The sequence below is a fragment of the Balaenoptera ricei genome, chromosome 4, assembly GCF_028023285.1.
Source record: "Balaenoptera ricei isolate mBalRic1 chromosome 4, mBalRic1.hap2, whole genome shotgun sequence".
In the NCBI taxonomy this organism is placed as follows: Eukaryota; Metazoa; Chordata; class Mammalia; order Artiodactyla; family Balaenopteridae; genus Balaenoptera; species Balaenoptera ricei.
Window position 1 is genome coordinate 148,747,895 of NC_082642.1, and position 13,789 is coordinate 148,761,683.

Sequence of the window (13,789 nt, forward strand, 5' to 3'; positions counted from 1 at the left end):
GACTCTTCGCCTCCCGCCCCCACCCTGGCTGCTGGCCTGGTGAGGCTGTGTCTGGGGCAGCTGGACACTTCTTTGCTAACCTCCACTTAATCGCATTTTTTTCAAGAAGATGATGTGCAGCTGAAAGTCTCCTGAAAGCTCTAATCGGGCCATATTCTTAGTCATGATACCATCAAGTAATGTATGTGAAAGCCTTTGATAAACGGTTATACACTTTACAGACACTGGGCTTCAGCTGATCACGGCAAAGCTCTGGAGGCCCGTGTGGGATGCGTCCAGGTAAACCAGAAACCGCAGCCCCCCGAGTCCCTGTTCCGGTGCCCTGAGGTGGGGAGTTGAGGTGGAGTAAATTCTTACCCTTGCTCAGCCACAAAGGGTCGTGTTTTATTCCTTCTTAGAAACGAGGTTTCCCCAGAGCAGCTCTGCGTTAGCTGACTGTCTGGAACATTCCCTAGGGGAAGAGACCACATGACCAACACCTAATTCACAGGGATGGTATAAACTCGGCCCTTTTTAGAAGCTGTTGATAAAGCTTAAAAAACAAAAGGAAGCTATGTGAGCCCTATATTGGCTTACTAGAGATTTGTTCATTCGGCAGATATTTGTGGAGTCAGGCCCTGTGCCGAGTTCCGAGTGCACAATGGTCCGTCCTGCTCCTGTAATGATCGCTGTAAACCCTCACGTACCTCCCACCGAGTGACGAGCAGCGTTCCAAGGGCTCTGCGGGTTTTAGCTCATCTCGTCTGCCTCACAGCACTTCAAGGGAGTGCTCTGTTGTCCCACTTTACAGATGAGGACACTGAGGCATGAAGAGCTGAAGGCACTTGCCCAGATAACACACACAGCTGGTGCGCGATCAAGCCAAGATGGACTGAGGTGGTTTGACTCTGGAGTCTGCCTTTAATCGTCACCCTCTACTGCTTCTACTATGTTGTACTTCCTCTTGTAGGGTTTACAAACTAGTGGGGCAGACGGACAATTTTTTAAAAAGCTGTAAACTCAGTGCGGTAATGGCGGTGGAAGAAGTGGACGGGGTGCAGGTCACAAGGATGGGGGTGGCCTCTTGAGAAGACCTCAAAGCCAAATCCTAAGGATGAGAAGAATCAGCTATGGGAAGAAGAAGGTGTGGGAGAAGGCTGTAGGCAGACAGAACAGGATGTGTGAAGGCTGTAGAGTGGGAAGGGGTGGGAAGGGGTTTGAATTTTGCCCTAAAGGTAGTGAGAGACTATTGGACAATTATAAGCAGGTGGGTAACAAAAAAGTTATGGATTGAATTGTGTCCCTCCAGAAAAAGGTATGTTGGAGTCCTAAACCCCAGGACCTCAGAATATGACCTTACTTAGAGATCGGGTCTTTAATGAGCTAAATGAGGTCATTAGGATGGGCTGTAGTCCAATATGATTGTGTCCTCACATAAAGGGGAAATTTGGACACAGAGAGAAGACTATGTGACAATGAAAGCAGGGATCAGGGTGACGCATCTAGAAGCCAAGGAACCCCAGATGGCCAGCAAACCACCAGAGGCTCGGGGAGCAGCAAGGAACAGATGCTCATTCACTGCCCTCCGGAGACACCAACACTGCCAACACCTTCATCACAGACTCTGCGCCTCCAGAATTGTGAGATTTCCTTTGTTGACGCTCTGCAATCTCAGGAAAGGTGAAAGGTGAGTAAAAACTCACCACTCCAGATCCCAAGAGCCATTCTCCTTCCCAGTGAATCAAGTGCACTAATTGACAAGTGAAACGGACTAGCTGAAGTCTTGGTCACCCCTCACAGCCCCCCAGCAGAGGTCACCAAAAGGTCAGACCATATACCGAAGTCTCAGTCCTTGCTGTTCCCCATACATTATTGGCTGCATGAAAACCAGAAACAAAAGAAAACCACCAACACGTAGAATTTCATTCACATAATGGTGGGAGAGTCCCTGGAGCAAGAGAGGACAAGCCTTGGTGCAGAAGCACTTTTCAAGAGGCCTCTGTGTCACCTTTTCTCATGTCTCTTTGGGCAAAGCAGAGTGCATGGCCAAGCCCAGAGTCAAGAGAAGAGATAGATTCCACCCCCTGATGGGGGAGTAGCAAGGAATTTGTGGCCTTTGCTTTTTGTTTGTTTGTTTGTTTTGCGATTGAACATACTTATCTACTCCTATGGAAAAGTGTGTTCCCCCCAAAATTCATATTTTGTAGCCCTAACCCCCAGTGTGATGGTATTTGGAGGTGAGGCCTTTGGGAGGTCATGAGGGTGGAGCCTTCATGATGGCATTGGTGTTCTTTTAAGAAGAGCTTGCTCACTCCCTGACATGAGAGGACACGGGGAGAAGGTGGCCGTCTACAAGCCAGGAAAAGAGACCTCCCCAGAACCTGGCCACGCTGGCACCCTGATCCAGACTTCCAGACTCCAGAACTGTGAGAAAATGAATTTCTGGTGGTTAAACTACCCTGTCGGTGGTATTTTGTTATGGCGGCCCAAGCTGACCAAGATACCTGCTTATAGGTGACCTAGAAGTCTCACCTAAGAACAAATAGAGCATGTCAGGAGGCACGGTGCTGAGAACAAATGAGGCTGCCCAGCTGGGTTAAATTCAAGAAGGCATCAGAGGAGCCTTTAATCTGCTCCTAAGGGATGACGTGGAATTTGCCAGATGGAGAAAAGGAGGGGAAACTTTCCAGGCAGAGGGAACAGCCTATGCAAAGGCGGGTAGTTGTGAAAAGTCTGATTCCTCTTGCTCTTAATCTTGGAGAAAACAAAACTTCAGAACCTTCTTTAAGAGATTACTTTTCCACTGCTTTGGGGTGTTGTGTCTGAGATACTGGTTAGGTTTCTGTTTGGTGCCCACGACTTTGCTGGCGGCATTGGAAATGGAAAACCCAAAGAGAATTTAATTTTAAAGGCTGTTTAAAAAGAGAGTGAAAGTGGGACCAATTTTCTTCCTGGGTCAGACACCAGTATTATAAAACATCCCTTTTATTGTTCTGAAACAATAAAATGAAGAGTTCGCTTCCAAAATCAAAGCAAACTCCCATCTCCAGAGGTTTTTTTTGGACCTTGACAGATGGATGGGGCCTTTCTTCAAGACTTCTGACACTGACTCAGGAAGAAAACCAGCTTGTCATTCAAGGAAAGCTTGGGAAAGAAAGCTCTTCCCCACAAATGGAGCCCCCAGGATCCTCCTCCTCTAGTGAATCAGGAATTAACAATGGAAATGGAAAAAGGTGTGTGCCATCTTGGGGAATTCCCGTTATTTTCAATGGTCATTGTTTTTGTATTTGAACTGTATATGAATACCTTTAAAATCATTCACTTCTTTCCTTTAACCCCTATGAATGAAATATCTATATCTCTATCTCCAGTGAATTTTGAAACTTAAGACACAAAAATTAAATATTCATTCCGGTGCAGTGAACTTTTTTTTATTGCAACTGACTTTTCCTCAGAGTGGCATATATGCTAATTTTAAAAACCCCTTTAATGCAGATGTACTTTTTAAATGAAAAGAATCCAAATTAACTTAATTTTCAAAATATTACAATGCTCTTGGGAGAACTTCGGTGAATCTCTAAGGGTAGGGAAAACGGAAATTGAGAGTTCTATCCCCAAAACATTGAGAAGGCAACATTTTTTCACCAAAGCTGCTCTCTGCTCTCGTGGGGGCATCTGAGGTGAGGGAAGCATTTGTGTGAAGACCTGGTACTTAGTGGAGTGTCCTGCATAATACACCCAGACCACCTTCCCAGGCTCACTGAGTCTGTTTTCACTTTGTGGGAAATCTCTGTTCCAGTGCTGTCCCTTTGGGTAGACAAGTTGGCCGAGGGGTACCATCTTGTTCCCAGCCCTACTATCCCCATATAGACCTAAGCATTCAGGAGGGAGAGCGGGAGAATTTGTTCCAGTCCTCAGACTCTGTTTTGTAAAAGTACTACCAGACACCAGCAGCTACTTCCAGGGCTCAAATCTGGAAGGATAGCCTTTTCTCTTCATTCAGGCCCCCTTAAAATGAAAGATGGCAGGAGAAGCAGGCAGAAAGAGGAGCCTGATGGCTTCTTTTGGGTAGTTTAGAGCTTTTGGCTTTTCAAAGAGAAGGTTTCTTTAGCTTCTGAGCTTTTTCAGTTATAAAATACAAGACTTTTTTGTTTTTGTAGCCAGCATGTGCATTTAAAATAGAAGAGGAAAAGGAAGAAAGGAAAAGTCGGGGTGGGGGGGAAGCCTTAAGATCCACAAGAAAATAATTTCTTGCTGAACACAGACCATTTAATGGAGCAGTTGTGAACTTTGAGATTTACCAAATGGATGGATCTGTTCCCGCTCTATTTTTAAGACCTTAAATCAGAAGTTTGATACTGAAAGATGGAAGGCTATTGCTTTTAGGCGGAGAGTTATTTTTAATTTTTCCAAGGCAGTTTCTTTCTTGAAGAATCACACAGAAGCAAGGTGTGTCAGCTGAAGGTCCTCTCAGTTTCACTCTGGTATAAACTGGGCTGCCCACTGGCCCTGTGAGAACCTGTATCCACACCCTGCCCTGACACCGTAGCTCTGCCAATTGCTTTGTCCCTTGTGTCTTGTTAAAGTTGCTGGCCGACTTCTCCAGGGAGCTGTGACTCTATGTCTTTCCTTTCAGAGATGCCAGGTGATACCCCAACTTTTCCTCCAGGGAATATTTCTGTGTTTCGGATTAATATCAGGACCACAATCTGGCTCCTGATTTAATCCCAAAGATTCCACATTTACATTTCCTGGGGCCCCTTCCTCTCTTCTTCCAGCTGCCCTTCAGTGGCACTTTTTCCTTCTTTCTTGACATCAGAGTATTCCACCTGGCCAGTCTCTCTGGATTTGCTTCCATCCTTATTTCTTTCTGCTTGGAAAACCCTGAATGGTATTTGCTTGTTGCCCTCCTTTATCCCAGCATCTCATTACTTTCTTTCTTTAAAACTATCTGTGGTTCTTGGGGGCCCCATGTCTGCCATGGAGAAGCGAGAAAGCCCATGGGCCATGTTTCAAAAGACACATCAGGAAATTCTGAACATGTTTTGAAACTCCTACTAATTCTATGGGATTACAGAGGTTTATAAACCGCATTCCACATTTTTCCCTTGGTATTCTCACATCCTTCCGAAATGTCAAAGGGACTGGATTTCTCTTTATCCAGATATTAAACGTGTATGAAAACTCTAGGGGAGGGGAATTAAGATGCTCAATCTGGTTTCCCTTTTCATATCTCCTGCGGCTGTAGGACTATTAATGTACGTTTCCATTATCATTTGGCAATAGGTACAAATATAATGGTAGCTTTTTATCTCTCGTTTTTAAAAGTTTTGTGATGAAATGACAGGTCACATTTATCAAGCAGTAAATTTATGCCAGGCACAGCATTCAGCACTTTCTGTAGCTTAGTTCATTTGACCCTCATACAGCCTGAGAGGTAGGTACTATTATTATCCACATTTTATAGATGAGAGACGCTGGATGAGAGAGCTGGGTCTTCTTTACAGATCTGTGACTGTTTTTTGTTGATGATAAACTCCTCCAAGAGAAATGGAAACCTGGAGTGAGTTTGGTAAAATAATCAGGTAGAATTACTATAAAAACCACTTGCTCGATCCTGGTCTGACCACAGAGTTCACGGACACCATTTTTAAGACAAGCATCTGCTACCTTTATCTGTGGTCACCGCCAGATCATGGAGAGGGGCAGTGACTGGAGGAGATTTTTTTTTTTTTTTGGCTGCTTTGGGTCTTTGTTGCTGCACGTGGGCTTTCTCTAGTTGTGGTGAGCGGGGCTACTCTTTGTTTTGGTGAGCGGGCTTCTCATTGCGGTGGCTTCTTTTGTTGCGGAACACGGGCTCTAGGAGTGCGGGCTTCAGTAGTTGTGGCACGCGGGCTCAGTAGTTGTGGCTTGCGGGCTTAGTTGCTCCGCAGCATGTGGGATCTTCCCGGACCAGGGCTCGAACCCGTGTCCCCTGCATTGGCAGACGGATTCTTAACCACTGCGCCACCAGGGAAGCCCTGGAGGAGATTTCTGTCATCTTTTGCAGCCAGGGGTGACAAGGAGACAAGCAGTTTGATGTCTTAAGAACTCCTTGAAGGAAGAAAGTTCATAAAGCTTTTAGAGTCAGTTCTCTGACCCCATATTACACTCACCAAACGTCTTCAGTTGGATCCCCGTCCCATTACCATAACATGCTACCTTATGTAGCATTCTGCACTCTTTCAGGCACCCCTCCTGTCACAGGATGCTCTGCGTCCCTAAAGATAAAGGGAAATAGCAAAGGTCATAGGGCGATATTCATCAAACTTCAGTATCGTTCATTCTTATAAAGGAATAACATTCTTGGTAACCCCTCGTGTTGACTTGTGATTTTCATTTAAGTTTTACTTATTGTGCATGCCTGTAAAATTAAACTCCTTTTATTTAGGGTCCTGTAGAAATGAAAAACCAAAACTCATTTACAAGTTAAATCTAACCAAGACTAAAAGAACCCCCAAATAATCAAATTAGCAACATTCACTAAAGGCCAAGCCTACTGTGGGTGGGAGCTGAATTGCTGTACGCAGTCTGAGTGTGGTTCTCACCGCTGGGCACAGGCTTTTTGAGCTGCTCAGTCCTGGCTTGGGATCACTGCACTCGCTCACCACTTTTCACTCTTTGAGTGGCTTTTAACCTTGAGTGTGCACGGGAAGCACATGAGGGGTGGGTCCCCACCCCCCAAGTTTCTAACTCAGTAGGTCTGGCGCGGGGCCCAAGAATCTGCATTTCTAACAAGTTCCCAGGTGATGCTTCGGCTGCTGGTCTGAGGACCGCACTTTGGGAACCACCACACTCTCCAGATCATCAGGAGACTTTCTTTCCCACAGATATAAACATAGAGACATCACTGACAAATTAAGTCCACCTCTGCTCCTTTCTCATTGGCCTATGATAATAAAGGTGGTATATTTTAGCACACACCTTAAGAAAGGTGTGTGTTGGTAAACACAAATGCAAAAGCAGGCACTGCAGTCAAGTGTGTACAGTGGAGGTGACTGGGTTATATGGCAGCCGTCCCATGTCCCTGGTTGGGCTTTGTCAAATGTTTTAGTATTGTCACCACAAGAAAAGCAAAAGTAGGACTGCTGAGCCCCTGAAGTTGTGTCCCTGGGCCTCAGTTTGGGAATCACTGTATGGGTTGGGTACCATAAAACACCTGCAGGAAAAATGATATTGTTTAAGTACCAGGCTGTTCAGCTTTAGGTGTGAGTGTCAGAGCCAGGATTAAGGCACGCAGAGGTGAGCGGGGACAGGATTGACTGGTCGTGTCCCACAGCCAATGGGTAGAAGTTGTAGACTTTGGCTTAGTATTTGAAGCCCTTCCCCATGCATTGCCCTGAATGGCCCGAGCTGCCTTAGGGAGGTTGGAAGCTGTTTGACTCTGAGGTTCTTAAGGGGTCTCCAACAACAACCTCGTGGAGTGTCCCATGGGGTTTCCATCCATAAGAGCCATGTGTCCAAGACCCCTTTGAATGCAAAAATGATACAATTTGGAGGCCCTCTTAGTTTTCCCCCTCATCAGTCTCCAAGCATCCTCCAAGCAAGGATGGTTGGCTCTGCCTCAAACAGACCCACAATGCAGCACTGCATCCCAGTTTCTCAAACAGGTTACATCCCCTAACACCGCTTCCCTCTGCCCCCAAACTGGCTCTCCTCCCAGCTTCCTGTCTTCTATCACGATCACCACCATCATCCTGCTTTCCACGTTTGCATCTTGCTTCCCCTTCAAACGTCTCTATTGCTAATTTGCCTTTCTCTTTCCACTGCACACCATCCCTCCCGTTCAGACTTTAATAACAACATGACACAGTCTCCTGTGCCCCATTCTGAGCCCTCATCCACTTAATGCCAGGTGACTACTCCCCAAATTATCTGGCCGTAGAAGGTTTATTCACCCAACATCTATTCTTGTCCTGGGAAACGTGTTCCACTTAGCACACACAGGAAAACGCTGCTCTAAACGGCTCAGCATGTGCTTTGTTCATTCTTGTCTCCATTTCTTGGTCTACACAGTTTATCCTCATATCCAGCCGGCCAAGACAGATAAGCTCACACACATATACTTACCCCTGAGAGGCCTCCCATCTTCAAGTACTTATTATAGTCCTCTGTCTCCCTTAATTGAACTCCTCTGGGGTCAAGAGCAGCAGAGTTCAGCATTTTCTTATCCCCTCTGCACTCACTATTTGAAAGAACTGTGCTTATTTATTTGTTGACTTGCTGGTTGTCAGCCTTCACCCAATTCTAAGTCCAAGATGGCAGCTCCTTGTCTGGTTCCCCACCCGCCCCAGAGCCAGCATCTATTCCACTGCCTGGGGCAGAGAGCCGACCTGCAAACATTTGTGGAATGAATGTTGATGTATCAGTCTCCCTAACTCGACTGCGAGTTACAGAGCAGGAACTGGGTCTTGGCATAGGCCTGCAATTCGAGAATGATCTCTAGCTGGAGCCTGTGGGCTCTGTACCTGTCCTTCTCCGGAGCGGCTGTGATTCAGAGGCACCTTGGTGGAATTGGGCCCCAAGGGTCTTCATGTCAGTCAGTCTCATTGGATTTGTTTGGACTGGAGGTCCTGTTGCCTCTTTTTAAAAACATTCCCTTGGGCGCTTTTGAACACTTCAGACCTCTTGGCAGGCAAGGCATTTGATCCCCATCAGGAAATCTCATCAAAATGATACTAGGTTTGCACATCAGAAGAATAAAAATCCTCCAAGAGATGTTGCTGCTCTCTGGTTTGGCTTTGGATATAAGTATAGTTAAGCCCATTCGAAAGGTATTCTGACCACATCTGAGATATTGGGCCAGAGCTGTGTGGCAGAATCTCACAATAAACAATAATATAGAAAATAAGAGTGGGAAAGAGACTTCCTTTCCCCTCCCCACCCCCAAAGGAATTTCTCCAGTGACAGGCCAAAACAGAACTCAAGGGAAGAGCGAAACACCAGTGTGGGGTATGAGACTTTTGTCTCAAAGGGCTGAGTGGTAACCAGACATGCTGGCTATGCCGTGACTTGCCCTCCTGTGCAGGGTCTTGCTATGTATTTTTTGGTCCGACCTCCTCCCGGCTCCACCTTGTAAACTGTACTTGGAAAACCACATCATGGCAGACCTACTTTTATTCGAGGTTCCCATTTACATGAGGTTCCCCAGGTATTTTTCACATCATTTGGTCTGGACTTCCTTCCACAAGGAAGAGACATAGTTACCCCTCCTTACTGGGATAGCTCTTGAAGCTCTTTATTTATTTATTTTTAATTAATTAATTAATTTTTAATTTAATTTTATATTGGAGTATAGTTGATTTACAATATTGTGTTAGTTTCAGGTATACAGCAAAGTGATTCAGTTATACATATACATATATCCATTCTTTTTCTGATTCTTTTCCCATAATAGGTTATTACAGAATATTGAGTAGAGTTCCCTGTGCTATACAGTAGGTCCTTGTTGTTTATCACTTTTATATATAGTAGTGTGTATCTGTTAACCCCCAAACTCCTAATTTATCCCCCCCTTCCCCTTTTGGTAACCATAAGTCTCTATGTCTGTGAATCTGTTTCTGTTTTGTAAATAAGTTCATTTGTATCATCTTGAAGCTCTTTAAACTCTTCTTATTGCCTGTCCACATCGTCAGAGTTGTGCTTTCACCCACGTCTTTCACATTTGCTGTTTCAGAGCAGAGCTGAGTGTTCTAGAAAATGACCAAGAAGGAGCACTGAGGTGGACATGAAAGTGGCAGGACTGCAGCTTCCCCAAGCCCACGCCCTCTTTGCCATCCTCTCCCCGGGGTCTTCTTCTGGTCTCATGCTCTGGTGTCTCTCTTTTCAGAGGTGTGAACATGTATGCCATGCTGACTGGGACCCTGCCTTTCACGGTGGAGCCTTTTAGCCTGAGGGCTTTGTACCAGAAGATGGTGGACAAGGAAATGAACCCCCTTCCCACCCAGCTCTCCACAGGTAACGCACCTGCCACTCCGATTCAGGGCCCAGGGCTGCATTCTAACCACCGGAAGCAGTGTTTGTTTTGCAGCACTGGAGTTAGGACGACCCTCTGCTTGTACTCGGTCTCTTCCTAGTATTAAAGCTAAGTCGCAAAAAATGGTTGGGTTTCCCATCTCTAAGGAGGCACTCTCCTCAATCCTTTCTTTTTCCGTTGTAATTCTGAACCCCTAACTTCCTCCTTCTGCACAAAATACACATATCAAAAGGATCATATAGTCTCCCTTGGAAAAATACTTTCAGGCTGGTGTGTTTTAAAACTCACCATAGTATCATGTTGACTTTGAAAAGAATGTTGATCATCACATTTCTATTGTGTCTTCCTTAGTCAAGTCACTGTAAAGAAATGTTAGTTTCATTCAACTTTGGTCTGGGATTTGTTTAGCAATGTGAGTTTTTGAGCCTGTTCAGGAGCTTTTAAATATATATAGGTTTGGTTACTTGATTAGACTGAATCATCAGGTGTGTTTGGAAAGTACACTCAACTTTACCTGGTTCACATTTCACTAAACAGTTCGTATTAAGGTTTGGTTTCAGATCCAGCAGATTAGTACAGTTTGTTCTTTGGTTTGTTTCACAATTCACTTCAAGTTCCTGGCCTTGGCTTGGCCTTGACAGTCATTTAATTGGCTCCTTAGAATAAACTCAGCTTCACTAAGATAAGGCATGTGGCCAAAAAAGAAAAAAGGAGTAATTATTTAATTCCAATGTATGAAACATGGTTAAAATATAGCATTTTTGTTTGACTACTATGAGGTATTTTTTTCTTGAGTTTATAAAGCATCCATGAGCCTGACCCGGAATTTAATGCTTGCCAAATGGCACCCAAGCTGAAATGCATTCTTATAGGTAATTATCTAATTCGGTTCATACTTTCATCTCTGCTGGGGAGGTTCGAATCTCTGGAGGCTGAAAGCAAAGCAGGCATTATGTACTTGGAAAGATGAGTTACACAGTTCTGTCGTTGTAAAAGAAATAGTTCTGCATCAAGAGCCATAACTCCTGGAGTTAGAAAATGTGCAAAATGTTGATTGAATTGTTATATTTATGTTTTAGAGCTTTCTGAAATGTTCAAAGTGCTGCAAGGAAAGCATATTCATTCATTCATTCCATATTTCACATTCATTCACTTATTCCATGAATATGTCCTGGGCATCAACTCTGTGCTAGGACTGCTCTAGGCACCAGGAGGATAAAACAGTCTCTACCCATATAGAGCATACATATCAGCAGGGGAGGCAAAAAAATAACATATAAACAAACACGTGTGATGTTTAATAGTTTAAGTGCTCTAAAGAAAATAAGATAAACCAGGATAAGGGGATAGAGAATAAAGATAGGTTTTTGTTGTTGTTCTTGTTGTTTTTTAACCAATTACAATTTTTAAACACCTTTTTGTTGTGGTGTAATTGTGGATTCACATGCAGCTGTGAGAAATCATACAGCGAGATATGTTTACCCTTCACCCAGTTTCCCCCATTGGTAGGATCTTAAGTAACTGTAGTTTAATATCACCACCAGGACCTTGTTAGAATCCATTGAGCTTATTGAGATATGCCTGCACTTGTGTGTGTTGGTGTGTATTTAGTTCTATGCAGTTTCATCACACGTGCAGAGTCATGTGACAGTTACACAGTCAAGATAGGGAACAGTCCCATGACCAGGATTCCTCGTCCTACCCTTCTGTAGCCACAGCCAACTCCCTGCCTCCTAATTAACCCCTGGCAACCACTAACCTGTTCTCCAACTCTACCATGTGTCCTTTCAAAAATGCTGTATATTTATATATATCACTTTTTGTCACTCAGCATAATTCCTTTGGGATCCGTCTAAGTTGTTGAATGTATCAATCCTTTGTACCTTTTTCCTGCTGAGTAGTAGTCCATGGTATAGATATACCATAGTGTAAATATTCACCCATTGAAGGACATTGGGTTGTTTCCAGTTTCCAGCTACTATGAATAAATCTGCTGTCAACATTCATATACAGGTTTTTGTGTGAACATGTTTTGATTTCTCTGAGATGAATGCCTAGGAGTGAAATCGCTGGGTTGTATAGTAAGCACATATTTGGTTTGTAAGGAACTGTTACACTCCTGTTCTGAGTGGCTGTACCACTTGGCATTCTCTCTAGCAATGTGTGAGTGATCCAGTTTCTCTGCGTCCTTGCCAGCATCTGATACTCTCACTACCTTTTATTTTAGCCATTCTGATAGGGGTCTAATGATACCTCATTGTGGTAACAAAAAAGATTTAATGTTTATAAATAAATTCAATCTTTCAAGGTAGTCTCTTTAAGGGTTATATAGTCATAAGTACTGCCATCTTTCAGAGTGATTCTGAAGTTCCTCTTATGATTCAGAGCCTGTTTTGTCCTAAGTGGCCCAATACAAAGAACAATAGGAGGTTGTTTGTATCCTCATGCCTGGAAAAAGCAGACAGTGTTCACTTTGAATCCCAGTGAAACCCTAAAGAGCTGGAGCTCCTTCTCACTGTATTAGTCAGGATAGCCCAGGTTATGCTGCAGTAACAAACAGCCCCCAGATCTCGGTGGCATAAGACAACAAAGATTCTCTCTTTTTTTTTTTTTTGGTCACGCCATGTGGCATGCGGGATCTTAGCTCCCCGACCAGGGATTGAGCCCGTTTCCCCTGCATTGGAAGCACAGAGTCCTAACCACTGGACCACCAGGGAATTCAACAAAGATTCATTTCTCATTCCTGCTTTATGTCTATGGAGAGTTGGATCAAAGGTCAAAGGGTTCTGCTCATTCTAGTTAGTCAGGGTCCCAGACCAATGGGGCAGCCACAATCTCAAATGTATCTGATCCGTTCAGAGGGACAGAGAAATCTAGAAGGTCTCATGTCAGCAGTGAAGTCTTCCACCAACATTCCACTCATAACTCCTAACTTTCCAAAACATGTCACATGGCTTCACCCAGCTAAAGGAACTGAGGAAGTGCAACCCTACCATATATCTGGAAGGCAGAAAGCCAGAAATATCCGTTGACCAAACAGCATTATTAGTGTGAGCCACAGGCTGTAGGAGGAGGAGCGGGGGTTGGGGGTGGGCAGTGGTCCCTGCCATCGTCACTGAGGAGGGTCGGGCAGCAGGGCAAGGAAAGGTAGAGTAAGAGCACGAGGAAATCAGTCTCATTACTTCTGAACCAGACTTGTTTTTACCCCAATACTATTATCTGGCCTTAGTAGGCTAGGCTCTAAGTGTCTTCTGATTGTGACAATTAAATTTACCCTTAAAGAAGTAAAAGTTGCACCCCTGAAAATGTTAACAAAAAAAAAAAATGTCCAAAGGAAATTCCACAGAAGAAAAATTAGAAATGTTCCAAGCAATGTCAGCATCCCTGGAGTTGGGGTCCAACCTCACGTAGCTCCTGCGCTGAGCAGACAGTTTTGACTTTGGCCTTAAGCTCTGTGTGTGCTTGTTAAAGATCTTCACATTCCTACAGGATGTTGTGGTCTTGACTGGTGAGGCATGAACAAGCATGAAGTGCATTTCTATATCTGATTTTACAATTAAGGAATTTGGACATTGCCCTCCCCCTTTTATTCTTTTACCATTGGGATATGTGTATATCTGCTCATCTTGGGCTTTAACCCTTTGTGTCAGGTACCAAACATAGCGTTGGCACATAGTAGTTGCTCAGGGAATCTAAGTCTCTGGCACTTGTGTTAAAGTGTGTGGCCTGGGAAGGCAGCCCATAGATTCATTTGACTACTCAGATACGGGATCTGGCTCGATGTGGTAGGGCCCA

General features: G+C 44.4%; 1 protein-coding gene across 2 annotated transcripts in view; it reads left to right on the plus strand.

Moving 5' to 3' along the window:
• The window catches only part of HUNK (hormonally up-regulated Neu-associated kinase), a 105,588-nt gene that overhangs the window by 61,221 nt on the left and 30,578 nt on the right, over positions 1–13,789 (plus strand). For both annotated transcript variants that reach the window (XM_059921437.1, XM_059921438.1), the window contains exon 5: positions 9,848–9,975. In XM_059921437.1, the coding sequence (XP_059777420.1) occupies positions 9,848–9,975 (128 nt within the window). The remainder of the gene's footprint in view (positions 1–9,847; positions 9,976–13,789) is intronic.